Source organism: Miscanthus floridulus, chromosome 5 (assembly GCF_019320115.1).
Source record: "Miscanthus floridulus cultivar M001 chromosome 5, ASM1932011v1, whole genome shotgun sequence".
Taxonomy (NCBI): domain Eukaryota; kingdom Viridiplantae; phylum Streptophyta; class Magnoliopsida; order Poales; family Poaceae; genus Miscanthus; species Miscanthus floridulus.
Genome location: NC_089584.1, coordinates 17,390,746 through 17,404,062, shown reverse-complemented (window position 1 = coordinate 17,404,062; position 13,317 = coordinate 17,390,746). Strand labels below are relative to the sequence as shown.

The following is a 13,317-nucleotide window of genomic DNA, read 5'->3' as shown; positions in this document are numbered from 1 at the left end:
CATCTAGGGTTGGGTGGACTTAAGGGAGATCTTTGTGGGGAACTTCTAGGGCACATACAAATGTCCTGGAAACCCCTAGGACCTCAAGAACTATCACCAAAAGGCCGGCAAAACCCTCCGCGGGTACATCCGGCACTTCTCCCGACAGTGCAATGAGCTCCCTAACGTCGTCAACGCCGACGTGATAAGAGCCTTCCTATCCGGGATGACCTATGAGTCTTTGGTCCATAAGCTAGGATGCAAGGGCTCGCGGACCACCAAGGAGCTCCTGGACATAGTCACCAGCCATGCCTCAGAAGAAGAGGTGGTCGGAGCAATCTTCGACCACTCCAACAGCAAGGCAAGGTGAGACGAGGGTGCCAACGAAGGCACCTCCAATCATTCCACCAAAAGAAAAAACAAGAAGCAACAGCGCGAGGACCCACTCGTGGCTGCTGCTGACCGCAAGGGTGGTCGGAAGCCCACGGAGGGTGCTCCGAACCACTTTGAGAAAATGCTCGAGGGGCCATGCCCAAACCATGCCTTCCCCATAAAGCATCTGCTCAAGGACTACGGCCTTATGTGCAAGTTCTTGGCCAGGAGCACCAATAAGGGGGAGCAGGGGAAGGAACCTACCCCCACTACCGACGACGCCGAGGAGAAGGACGACGGCTTTCCAACGTCGGATGGCTGTCTCATGATCTTTGGAGGCTCAACGGCCTACGACTCCAAACGTCGTCAGAAGGTCACATGTCGCCAAGTCTACATGCCCTAGTCGGCCACACCTCTCTTCCTCTGGTGGTCGGAGTCTGCCATAACCTTCGATCGGACCGACCATCCGAACTCTATCCTGCATCCAGGAAGGTATCCGCTGGTCGTCGACCTGATCGTCGGCCCAAAGCGCCTCACCAAAGTTCTGATGGACGGAGGCAGCGGCCTCAACATCATGTATGCAAAAGATGCTCAATGTAATGGGCATCGACCGAACGCACCTCCACCCAATCTGAGCGCCTTTCCACGACGTCATCCCCGGAAAGCAGGCCACGCCACTCGGACAGATCGATCTTCCCATTACCTTTGGGGATCAGTCCAATTATAGGACTGAGACCCTTACCTTTGACGTGGTAGGGTTCCCCGGAACCTTCCACGCCATCTTAGACGACCATGCTACGCGAAGTTCATGGCCGTCCCCAACTACACATACCTCAAGCTGAAGATGCTAGGCCCACACGGGGTCATCACCGTCAGCACCTCCTTCCAGTGGGCCTACGAGTGTGAAGTCAAGTGCTGCGGCCATGCCACAGCATTCGTCGCCTTTGGGGAACTCGCTGCCCTCAAGGAGGAGGTCGTCGAAGAAGCGCCCGACACAAAGAAATCGTCCAAGTTGTTCGAATCGATAGAGGGCTCCAAAGAGGTCCCCATAGACCCCAGCAGCTCCGAGGGTAAAATGGTACGCATAGGTACCACGCTCTCCTCCAAATAGGAAAGCGCGCTCATCGACTTCCTCCACGACAACAAAGATATCTTTGCATGGAAACCCTCGGATATGCCAGGCATCCCGAGGGAGGTCGCCGAGCATACCTTGAAAATCCACCTAGGCTCCAAGCCGGTGAAACAACACCTCTGCCGCTTCAACGAGGAAAAGCACAGGGCCATCGGGGAAGAGATAGCAAAACTACTTGTCGCCGGATTCATCAGGGAAGTTCACCACCTAGAGTGGTTAGCAAATCCTGTTCTTGTATGAAAAAAGAGCGGGAAATGGAGGATGTGTATTGACTACACTGGTCTCAACAAGGCATGCCCAAAAGACCCGTTTCCTTTATCACGCATCGACCAAATAGTCGATTCCACCTCAGGGTGCGAAACCCTCTACTTCCTAGACGCGTACTCCGGCTATCACCAAATCACGATGAAAGAGTCCGATCAACTCATGACATCTTTTATCACCCCCTTTGGACCGTTCTGCTATGTCTCAATGCTGTTGGGTCTGAAAAATGCTAGGGCCACTTACCAGTGCTGTATGCTCAATTGCTTCGGGGACCTCATCGGGCGGACCATTGAGGTCTATGTCGACGACATCGTAGTTAAGTCCAAACGGACTGACCACCTTATCACCGATCTTGAGCAAACCTTTGTGAAACTCTAGGCAAATTGCATCAAACTCAATCTCGAGAAATGTGTTTTCAGGGTCCCGAGAGGCATGCTACTCGGCTTTATCATCTTCGAGCGTGGCATCGAAGCCAACCCAGAGAAAATCTCAGCCATCACAAGGATGGGTCTGATCTAGAACATAAAGGGGGTTCAATGGGTCGTAGGGTGCCTCGCCGCCCTCAGCCGATTCATCTCACGCCTCGGCGAACAAGGACTCCCCCTTTATCGACTACTAAAGAAAGTCGACCGCTTCAAGTGGATAGCTGAGGCCCAAGAAGCGCTTGACACGGTCAAGCTGCTTCTAACAAAACCCCCGATCTTAGTCCCTCCAAGCGATAGAGAATCCCTCTTGCTATACATAGCGGCCACCACGCAAGTGGTTAGCACTGCCCTAGTAGTAGAACAGGAAGAAGAGGGGCACACCCTCAAGGTCCAGCGCCCGGTGTACTTCATCAGCGAGGTACTATCCAACTCCAAAACCCGCTACTCCCAAATCTAGAAGCTCCTATACATCGTCCTCATCACCAAAAGAAAGCTACGCCATTACTTTGAGTCACACCCAGTGACAGTAGTGATGTCATTCCCCCTCGACGAGGTCGTCCATAGCCAGGACGCCAGAGGAAGAACCACAAAGTGGGCACTCGAGCTGATGGATCAAGGCATCGGGTATACCCCCTAAACAACGATCAAGTCCTAGGTGCTGGCTGACTTCATCACAGAGTGGACCGAGGTCCAGATGCCACCAACGGTCATCGATCAAGAGTGCTGGATGATGTATTTCGATGGGTCGCTGATGAAGAAGGGCGTCGGTGTGGGGCTGATCTTCATATCACCCCTCGGGGTCTGCATGAGGTACATGGTTCGACTTCATTTTCCCTCATCAAATAATGTGGCCGAATACGAGGCCCTCGTTAATGGCCTATGCATCACCATCGAACTGGGCATCCAATGCCTTGACATTTAGGGTGACTCTCAGCTAGTTGTTAACCAAGTCATAAAGGAGTCCAACTGCCATGATGCCAAGATGGCTGCATACTGCCAAGAAGTTCGACAGCTGGAGGACAAGTTCGATAGCCTCGAACTTAATCATGTCCCGAGGCACCTCAACGAGGTGGCCGACGCACTCATGAAGGCGGTGTTCGGTCGAGAGTCGATGCCAATGCGCGTCTTCGCTAGCGACCAACGCAAACCCTCGGTGCGCTATGAAGAGTCAGATCAGGCCAAGGATGGCCCATCTGATCCGGCCCTGAGGGCTGACCCGTCGACTGTTCCGTCCGACCCTGAGGTCATGGAGCTTGAAGAGGATCCGGCCATAGAGCCCAACCCCTCGGATGACTGGAGAATGCCATACCTCGACTACCTCCTTCGCGACACACTGCCAACGGATAGGATGGAAGCTCGATGGCTTGCACGTCGTGCCAAGTCCTTCGTCCTTGTAGAAGGCGAACTCTACCAACGGAGCCACACTAGGATCCTGTAGCTCTGCATCCCCGGTGAATAAGGAAGACTTTTGCTGAGCGACATCCACGATGGGGTCTATGGTCACCATGCCGCGCCAAGAACCTTGATTGAAAACATATTCTGATAGGGCTTCTACTGGCCCACTGCAGTAACCGACACCGAGCAAATCGTGTGCACCTACAAAAGGTGTTAGTACTACGCTCGGTAGACTCACCTCCTATCCCAGGCACTCCAGATGATCCCCATCACGTGGCCCTTTGCGGTCTGGGGGCTCGACCTAGTTGGGCCACTCAAAAGGGCGCCTGGGGACTTCACCCACCTACTTGTCGCCATAGATAAGTTTACGAAATGGATCAAAGCTTGACCGAACTCCACGATCAAATCCGAGCAAGTTGTACTGTTCTTCCTCGACATCATCCATCGCTTTGGAGTACCGAACTCCATCATCATAGACAACGACATGTAGTTCACCGGCAAGAAATTCATTCGATTCTACGATGAACAACACATCCGGATCGATTGGGCAGCCATCGTGCACCCCTGGATGAATGGGCTGGTCGAGCGCGCAAACGGCATGCTCCTGCAGGGCCTTAAGCCTAGGATCTTCAACCGGTTGAACAAGTTTGGCGCGCGCTAGCTCGCCAAGCTCCCGACGGTGCTCTAGAGCCTAAGGACACCTCCCAGCTGGGCCACTGGCTACACACCCTTCTTCATGGTCTACGGTTCCGAGGCTGTTCTCCCAACAGACCTTGACTACGGAGCACCAAGAATCAGAGCATACGACGAACAGGGGGCCAAAGCATCCCACCAAGACGCCATGGACCAACTAGACGAAGCCCGCAACATCGCCCTCCTCCGTTCGGCCAAGTACCAGCAGGCGTTGCGATGGTACCACAGCCGATGGGTGTGGGACCGAGCCTTCAATGTTGGGGACCTTGTCCTCCGCCTTGTGCAGAGCAACAAGGACCGCCACAAGCTCTCCCCACCCTGGGAGGGGCCGTACGTCGTCGTGGAAGTGCTCCGCCCAGGCGCCTACAAGTTGAAAACCATCAACAACGAGATCTTCACCAACGCCTAGAACATCGAGCAGCTACATCGCTTTTACCCTTAAATAAATGCATACTTCTTCTTATCAGTTCTTGTCTTTATAAATCTCTGATCTTTAATGACATCCGACCCCTGCAAACTGCGAGGGGTTGGATCTCACCCGAGGGCTGATACAAATGGTACAAGTACGTTTATCTTTTAGACACTTCTTGTGTTACCTTTGCAAACATTCTCTAAGTTCTCCACTTTTCCCGTAACAAGTCCTAAGGGCTAGGATTTTAGGAGCAAATTCTGAGTATAACTGGTAGGACTGCGGGAATCGCACGCCCCAGTGGCTACGACTTCTTTGCTCACTAGCGTAATCAGAATTAGTTCTCCGCACTCCTAGTTTTTTGCAACTTGAGCCATGGGAAGGGTCGGAGGGCACCAAAATCTCTTCTACAAAAAGAGAAAGCTGAAAAACTGTTTGCCGAAACAAAAGATGAAAATTTGTTTATTTTTGCACAAATTCACCACTTACAAAGTGATTTCATCGCAAGAAGGACTAATGTATTCTTAAAATTCAAAGGACTGTTCATTCGGGCCCCTCCCACAAACTTATTCAATTATAGTCTCTACCTAGCTCTGCTATGAGTGCTACCATGGCCGCCGCGCCACGCTCTCCATCGACAATGTCCAGCCATGTATATGGGTCACTTCATCTACTGCGGCCGCCGCACCATGCTCTCCATCAGCAACGTCCTACCGCTTCCTAGGATCCTCGAAGGCGCCATCATCTGCAACGTCGAGCACCACGCCAGCGACTATGGTGTCCCTCCATCGGGGCGTCCAGGGACTACGCCATCGTCATTAGCTGCAACCCCGACAGCAGCGCCTCTATCGGGGCGTCTAAGGACTACGCCATCATCATCAGCCACAACCTCGACAGCGGCGCCTCCGCCGAGGCGTCCAGGGACTATGCCATCATTATCAACTGCAACCCTAACAATGGCGTCGGGGTAGGAAACGCCTCTCGCTGAAGGAAGGCCGCAACAAACGATGGCAAAGTCAACGATGTTCGGCGCCCTCCAGTGCTCCCCCTCCTTTGGCAGTAGTGACCCTTCCTCAGCACAGGCAACCCGCACCATCTCATCTACGTTGGATGACCTCCGGCTCGACATCATGCTCTAGATTCTTGAGTGGATCTGTGAGTTTTTTCTCTCCCTGGCATTACCCTCTCTTACTTAGGAACCGATGCATTCGGTGGAAAGGAAGGAAAAGATATGGCGGCTCAGAGGCTGGTGAGGAGGTGGGATGAGAATTCCTCTTCCCTCCCACCCCCTATTTAAGGAAGGGGCTCAACAGCTGAGGAAAGGCAAAAGGTTGGGATGAAAAACTCTCTGCCTTCCCCTATTCAATGCAAATGCGAAATCAATGCTGACAGAAATATGAGGGGACGCAACGGAGCCAAAGGGGTGCGCTCTGGTCGATGAGACGTCACCTAGTCAGACGGAACATCATCTGGGTGTGGCTCGCCATTAATGCGCCCTGGGCGCAAGAACCGGGGCACGCTCACATGTAGGCAACTCTCCGTTTCCCCAGGCAGGACCATGGAACGACCCAACAACGGAACCCCCCTCTAGGGGGAGCCTGACGGGCCACCTAGGTCGATCGGGTGGCCTAGGCAAAACAATGAACGAACGACCATTGAAAGATAAGCACCTCTATTTACTTACTTTGAGTGTTAATTTCTTTACCGAGCCTCCGACCCCGGCAACAGCAGAGGCACAGACATTGCTCGAGGGCTGCCGAGGGTGTCTATTTGTTTAGACACCCCCTTCGCCCGACCCCTCCTTACGTTTAAAACCAGAAGCGTGGCGTGTGGGTATAAAACTTTGAATACAGCTGGATGAACCATCGGACCTTATGCCTCAACGGCTACGGTGTTTTATGTTCACCATTATAAACCGAACTCACAGTTCCCCGCACTGCAAGCCTCGTCTCCTGCCTTCCCGAAAAGGGTTTGGAGGGGTCCACCTACAGAACCTCCTTCGAGGAGAAGATGTCAGGTCGACTAAATCAATCGGGGGGGGGGCTCAAATTACCGCCGAGGAACAAGAACAAAAAATAGCGACTCTTATGTAGGTTACGCCAACCTCGTCGCAAACATCGGGTCCAAACCCCGCATGGACACATCTGGCTGGAGCTTCCCATCGCTTGTGTCACCAAGGTAACGTTACCAAACCCCACTTTTGTTTCAATTAAGTAATACATTGAAACCATACATCCAAGCATTGCATATGCAAATCTCTACATCTCAACGCTTCGTGTCGCGTCACGAGGCGGTAGTCGCCTCATTCAACATGAGTGGTGACCGACCGAGGTTCGAAGGCTAGCCCACGAAGGGCTCGAGGCCGCCTTGCATCAAACAGAGCTAGGGGAGAAAAATAGAGACGAGCCCCAGTGGCCTTGCCTGACCCTGCACAGAAGCGGATAGGGACGTCTCGGCCTTTCTCGTTTGATTCTAACCCCGATCCAAACCCATAGAATCTCCGTTGAGGAGAGGCCAATGGGCCACCTAAGCCTATCGAACGGCTTGGGCATCTGCCGGGAGGCGGGTTAAGAAGTAGTGAAATGCCACATGAGGGCTCTACCGATCCTATCAGCGAATGATGGACCCAGATTTCACATGAACATACCCGATAGCGAGCTCATTGAGCGCGACACTCGAGCCATCGAGGCAAGTGTCGTCGACTCAGCCCCTCCGATTGCGGAAACTGAGGATGGGGTAATGCGCAAAAACATGGCCGACCCCCATCAGACCCTAAAGGGCTCGGGGGCTCGAGCTGGATCGAGAAACCAAGGTTTGAAGGCTGACCTGTGAAGGGTCCAGAGCCGCCCCGCATTGAACAACAGCCAGGGGAGAAAACGCAAATGAGCCTCGGTGGCCTCTACCCAACCCGCATTGAGGCAGGTAGGGTCATCTCAACCTTCTAGTTCAATCTAGCCCCTCGCTGATCCCATAGAAACCCCATTAAGGGGGAATCTGTTGGAAGGTGAGGCAAGGAGCAACGGAATGCCACCGAGGGCTTTGCCGACTCTATCGCAAAGTAATGGGATCAGATTCCGTCCGAACATCCCCATTAGAGAGCTCGTAAAGTGATCAATGAGACCGAACATACGGTCACGCAGCGATCGCCAAGTAAAGGGAACGTGCGAATACCAAACGTAAGTTCGCTTCCCTCGCTCTAGTCTCTAGTAACATCCGACCCCAGCAACCACAAGGGGTCGAATCTCACTCAGGGGCTGATAAAGGTACGAGTACCTCATTTCTTTTTTTGAAAAAGTCATTACAGTAAACCTCTTCCTCGCACCAAGACTAGCGGCAAAGTTCGGGGGAACAGATTGGTAAGACTGCAAAAGGCCCATGCCTAGACGGCTACGGTAATTTTGCTCAACTAGCACAATCAAAATTTCCCCTAAACACCACGGGCCCTACGGTCTAAACAAACGGAAGGGTCGGATCGCGTAAATCTTTTCTCATTGCAAAAAAGAAAGAAGGTAAGATCAAACAAATAAAACAAAATTGCGAAACAAAAGCCACGAATCCATTTTCGGACACAAAAGTACTAACACTTGTTCACATATTATAGATAAGTATTTTCAAACTTATTCAATTAACTACTTTCATGAAGGGAGAACCTCTTCTTTCGGCCTATTCGCCAGGTTCCGTGCAAGGGGAGCCACCGCCTTCTCCATCTCGTCCAGCTCAGCATCTTCATAGATCAGCGTGAAGCCTTGGCTCATTACCTCCAAGTTGATCTCCTGATCATAATGAGAACAGGCAACGATGAAGGCCTGGGTGATCCTGGCGTGAAAGGCGTCCTCCTCAAGTTGCCCTACCCGCGCCGTGATACCCGCAGCACGAGTCGCGAGCGAGCTGGTTCCCTTTGGTTGTGCCACCCCTAGGTCGTCGATGACCACCCCGACAGCGGCTTGCAAAAGGTCATGCTCATCACTCTTGGTCTAAAGGATCCCTTGCACTTCAGTAAGCTCCTTGTCTAGCCTGGCAGCAACATCCTCGGTGTCCAACCTTCGGTTCACCGCGGCTCCAAGATCTGCCCGGAGGGACTCGACCACCCAACGCTCCTTGTTGCACTCCCGGATGGCCCAGTCATGATCCTCACGAGCTGTTCCATGCTCCGAGCGAAGTCTTTCCTTAGTTCGGCATAACTCATCCTGCTCCCTACGCAACCGGGTGATCAGCTCGGCATCCCGGTCCGTCCTCTGCTACAACGCCGTGGACCTCTCCTTAGCCTTCAGCTTGAGGCCCCGCTTTGTCTCTAGCTCCGATAAGAGCTCAATGGCCTGCTCACTGGCCGCAGCATCCTTCTAGAGCAGCTCGTCCCACTCCTTTCGAATCCTGGCGGCCTCCTCCCCATCTAGCTTCACCTTCGCCAATAGGCCCTCAAACATCCCATGGATCTCCTCCACGTCCTGACGCACCTCAGCCTCTCATTGCTGGGTGGTAGCTAGCTGTGCCCCCACATCTCCTCATAGCCGGGCCTCCTCGGTGAGGCGGTCCCATTCTGCCTTTTGCTCATGAAGGAACTGGGACTTATTCCGGCTATGAGCAACAATACTCTGAAAAGAAGACCGGTATCTAAAAACACAAAAACACAAAAATGCATCAAGAAAGAAGAAAACAAGGGAGAAGATCAAGCAGATACCCGGCTAGAAGGAATGAGGACTTCGTGCAAGGCACCACTGGCCTCCCTCAGGGCACCCATCACAGCTGAGAACCCAACGTCAAGATTTTCCCGCTCTAAGCTCTCGGCAGCGTCATCAAGCGAAAAAAGAACCAACATTGGGTCCTGAGTGGCCATCCACTAGAGCGGCGGCTCGCCCCGCGTGGGGGAGCGGTTGCCTCCTAACAATAGGGCCAAAGGTGGCTCCCTTCTGGTCCTCCCCACCACCGTCACAATGCTCAAACACCCTCCGGCCATGTCCTCCTCCATCAGGCCCACCTCGGGCGCCGCGGCCTAGGCCACCGGTGGCGCGGATTGCGCCGCTCCCTAGGGCACCACCATGGCGACATCCGGCCCTGCCGGGCCTACTACGATCGTGGGCACCACCGCCTGGGTCTCCGGTGGCATAGACTGTGCTGCTCCCACGGACGCCATCGCGACTGCAACCGGAAGCGCCTGGCTCGTTGGGGTTGGGGACCGTACGATCAGATCCCTCTCTGTCTAGCCCGCATCGAACGCCGTCGTTTGAGCCACCAGAGGCATGGACTGCGCCGGCCCCTCGGACGCCACCATGGCTACGTCCGGCGGCTCCTGGCTAGGCGCAGTCATGACCACATCCACCGGTGATACTGGACTCTCGGCTGGTGGGGTCACACCCACCATGGAAGACGCCGCCTGCTCGGCAACCACCGAGGGCACAGGCATCGCCAGATTGGCCAATGAGGCCGTAGCGTCAGCGCCGCTTCTGCCCAAAATAGGGGTGACGTCGGGCAGCGCGGTCCATCCTGCCTGGAGGGCAAGGCTCTTCTTGGGTGCCAGCCCCAGAGAGCGGCCTGTCCGCAAGAATCTACACAAAGGTGAAGGGCATAAGGTCAAAGCAGGAAAATAAAAAGGAGGAAAAATAGGGAAATTAGTGGCTTACTTTAGCGCCTTTGGGCGGTGGGAGCATTTTGGGGATGAACCCCTAGACCCCCCCGACTCATCTAGGCGGGCCCGTTTCGAGCCTACCCCCTGCTCCCGGGCAAGGGAGCTTGTCTCCCTTATCTCCGAGGGCATGGCAACGGAGCCATCCCTCTCCGTCAATGCCTCAGGTAGGGCGGCAGCACCACTCACTTCTGTCATCTCGTGGGGCATGACAACATAGCCGCCTCCCTCCATTAGCACCTCGGGGGCAGCGGTGGGTTCGCCTCCTCCCACCCACCGATCCTCCGCTAGCACCCCACGTGAACTGGCGGACTCTCTGGCTCCCGCTAGCCCCGAGGATGGGCTAGAGGTTCGGCCCACCTCGGCCGACCTCATGGACTCGCTTCCCTCCATGTGGAACGGGAATTTTCCCTACATGGATGGATGGGCACTTGTTAGCGTATCCTCGTCCTCCAGGATGTCCCAATCCATGTCGATAGCTACCTCATCATCATCGTCATCGTCATCTTCACTACCAGTCTCCTCTCCTCGATCTCGAGCTTGCTGCCTCCGTATCACCTTTTTCTTCGTGAGCTCCCTTGTCCTCTTGTCCCAACCAGCCACGGCGTGGTTCGCTACCGTCCGGGTTGGGTCCTTTGGCAGCGGAGCTGGGCTATCTTTGAAGAACAGTCCCCCAGCTAGTCCCGCTATCCTGAGGTTAGCATCAAGAGGCCAAAAATTCAAATGAAAAGAAAAGCAAGGGAAAGGAAACTTATGAATTCAACAAACCCTGGTTCCGGTCGAATTGGGGGATGCCCCGGCACCGAATACACGAAGTCAAGGACGGCACCAATAGAGTCCTTCATGGGCTCCATGGCCTCCTTGATGCGCTGCACCACTTTAGAGGGAGGGAGTGCTTCTTCAGAAAGCACCATCCCTTCGAACGACGCCCGGGCACCATCTAATATAGGGGAAGCACGCGCACCATTAGCGGCGCAACCCTCCTCGCATGGTAGGCGCCGATAATCCCTGATCCCTTCATGCCCCTCTCCTTTAGGGTTCGGAGGGCGGTAAGAATGTTGTTAAGGTGCTTCTTCTCCTTGCCCGTGACACCCCACCCCCACGACCCCAGGGTCTCCACGATGTAGCACCCGGTGAAAACTAGCAAGGGGGTGGTGGCGTCATTCTTGACATAGAACCATTGCGACTGCCATCCCTTGTTGGAGGTGGACAGACGCATTAGCGGGTACACTCCTGTCTGGTTGCTATGGAGGTGGATGCCAGCGCAACCCACCAGCGCGTGCAGCTCTTGCTTCTTGGCCCGCCTCTTCAGAAGATTGACAGCGAAGAGATACCACCACCGGTCAAAATGGGGACTGATCCCCAAGAACCGCTGGCACAGGGCGACGAACACCGCAATGTGCTAGATCCTGTTGGGGGTAAGGTGTTGAAGCTCCACCTGGTAGTAGTCCAGCAGTCCCTAAAGGAACTGATGGGTAGGCGTGGCGAATCCCTGCTCATGGAAGTGGGCGAAAGACACGACGTACCCTTCGGGTGGCTGCAGTTCCTCCTCTTCACTGGGCAGCCACCACTCCTCGGCGGTGGTCAACGGGCGAAGGAGGCCTCGGTGGATGAGGCCCTCTAAGTGCTGAGGGGAGATGTTGGATTTGTACCCCGGGTCCATTGCGACGGCGAGAGCAGCACGGGGAACAAGGCAGCAGTGAGTTTAATGATGGGAGCAGTGCGTGTATCGGAGGCTCTGGCAATTGACAGCGGAGGTTGGCGATGCGAAGGCGAAAAGGCGAAGTACAGAACCCTAGGGGCGGACCTCGTGGTTTTATAGGGGCGACGGATGCGAGAAGTGCAACCGTCCGCCTCAATCTCTGGGCCTGCCACGCACACTACCGCATCACCTCGTGGGATATGCGCCCGCGATCCCTATCCTTTCCCACTAAAATCGTGCTGGATGGTTCGCCTTCCCAAGCGGACTGGACTCCTTTCCCACAGAGGGGATATGGGTCAGAATGCTTCTTCTCTGGCCCACCTAGGCCCAGAACGCCTCCAGGGATCGGCCCGATGATCTCAACGACCAACCCAATAGGGGATGGGCTCGTAAGCAACCGAGACCTAGGTACACGACCATCAGTAGGGCCTCGATCCAAAGTCGAGCCCCCGGTTAGGCTGACCCTGGACAAAATCCCCGCGAATGGGACACCAGGGTTCCCTTAAAGCTTCTCGGTTGACAAAACCAAACCTCATAGCCTTGCTCGCGAAAGGTCCGAAGCACCCCTGGGCAATTCTGTCCAAATCACCCGGGGGCTCGGGGGCTACACCCATCGGGTGCGCTCGTGCGCACCCTCTGGCAAATCAAAATACCCCCCGGGCGATTCTACCCAAACCACCCGGGGGCTCGGGGGCTACTGTCGGGGGCCTAATACTAGGGAACCCAATGAGGTGGAACTAATAAACATCGAATGTTGGTGCTTCCGGTTAGACAAGAGCGCTACTATGCTTCTTGCCCGAACGACGGAAGATTGGCTCTGCTTCGCCCGACCCCCGAGGGCTAGCTCCACCTTGCTCGACCCCTGAGGGCTAGCTCCGTCTCGCCCGACCCCCGAGGGCTGGCTTTGCCTCGCCCGACCCCCAAGGGCTAGGCTCTGCCTCACCCGACAGCCAAGGGTAGACTCCGCTTCGCCCTACAAGTACACCCTGCTCCATCATAAGGATGAGCACAGGGTACAACATGACACTAGAGTCAAACACCACACCAAGGACCATGCCCTGCACCGTGGCAGGAAAAGTACTGCCAAGGTATGACGGGATGGGCGCTTTAGACCATTCCGGCATTGCAGAGTCCGAACAGTATTGTAGGCGCCGCCTTTAGCTCTCAGATACGGCACCCGACATAGACATACAACAACCACTACAGTACAGGAAGAGACTCGTGCCCTCTATAATGACGGATGTACTGTCACCACGCCGTGGTCCCAAAGGAGCGGCGCCCGCTCCATGACCCCTTAGGCCCACCAGATCGGAGCACTCGCTTCTG

The 13,317-nt window shown here is 54.8% G+C and overlaps 1 protein-coding gene across 1 annotated transcript; it reads left to right on the top strand.

The window, feature by feature from the left end:
- The first annotated feature begins 205 nt into the window (after positions 1-205).
- On the top strand, positions 206-3,610 carry LOC136454338 (uncharacterized). Its single transcript, XM_066454790.1, has 3 exons — positions 206-345; positions 1,981-2,059; positions 3,095-3,610. The coding sequence occupies exons 1-3, from the start codon at positions 206-208 to the stop codon at positions 3,608-3,610; spliced, it is 735 nt and encodes a 244-aa protein (XP_066310887.1).
- Positions 3,611-13,317: the final 9,707 nt, after the last annotated feature.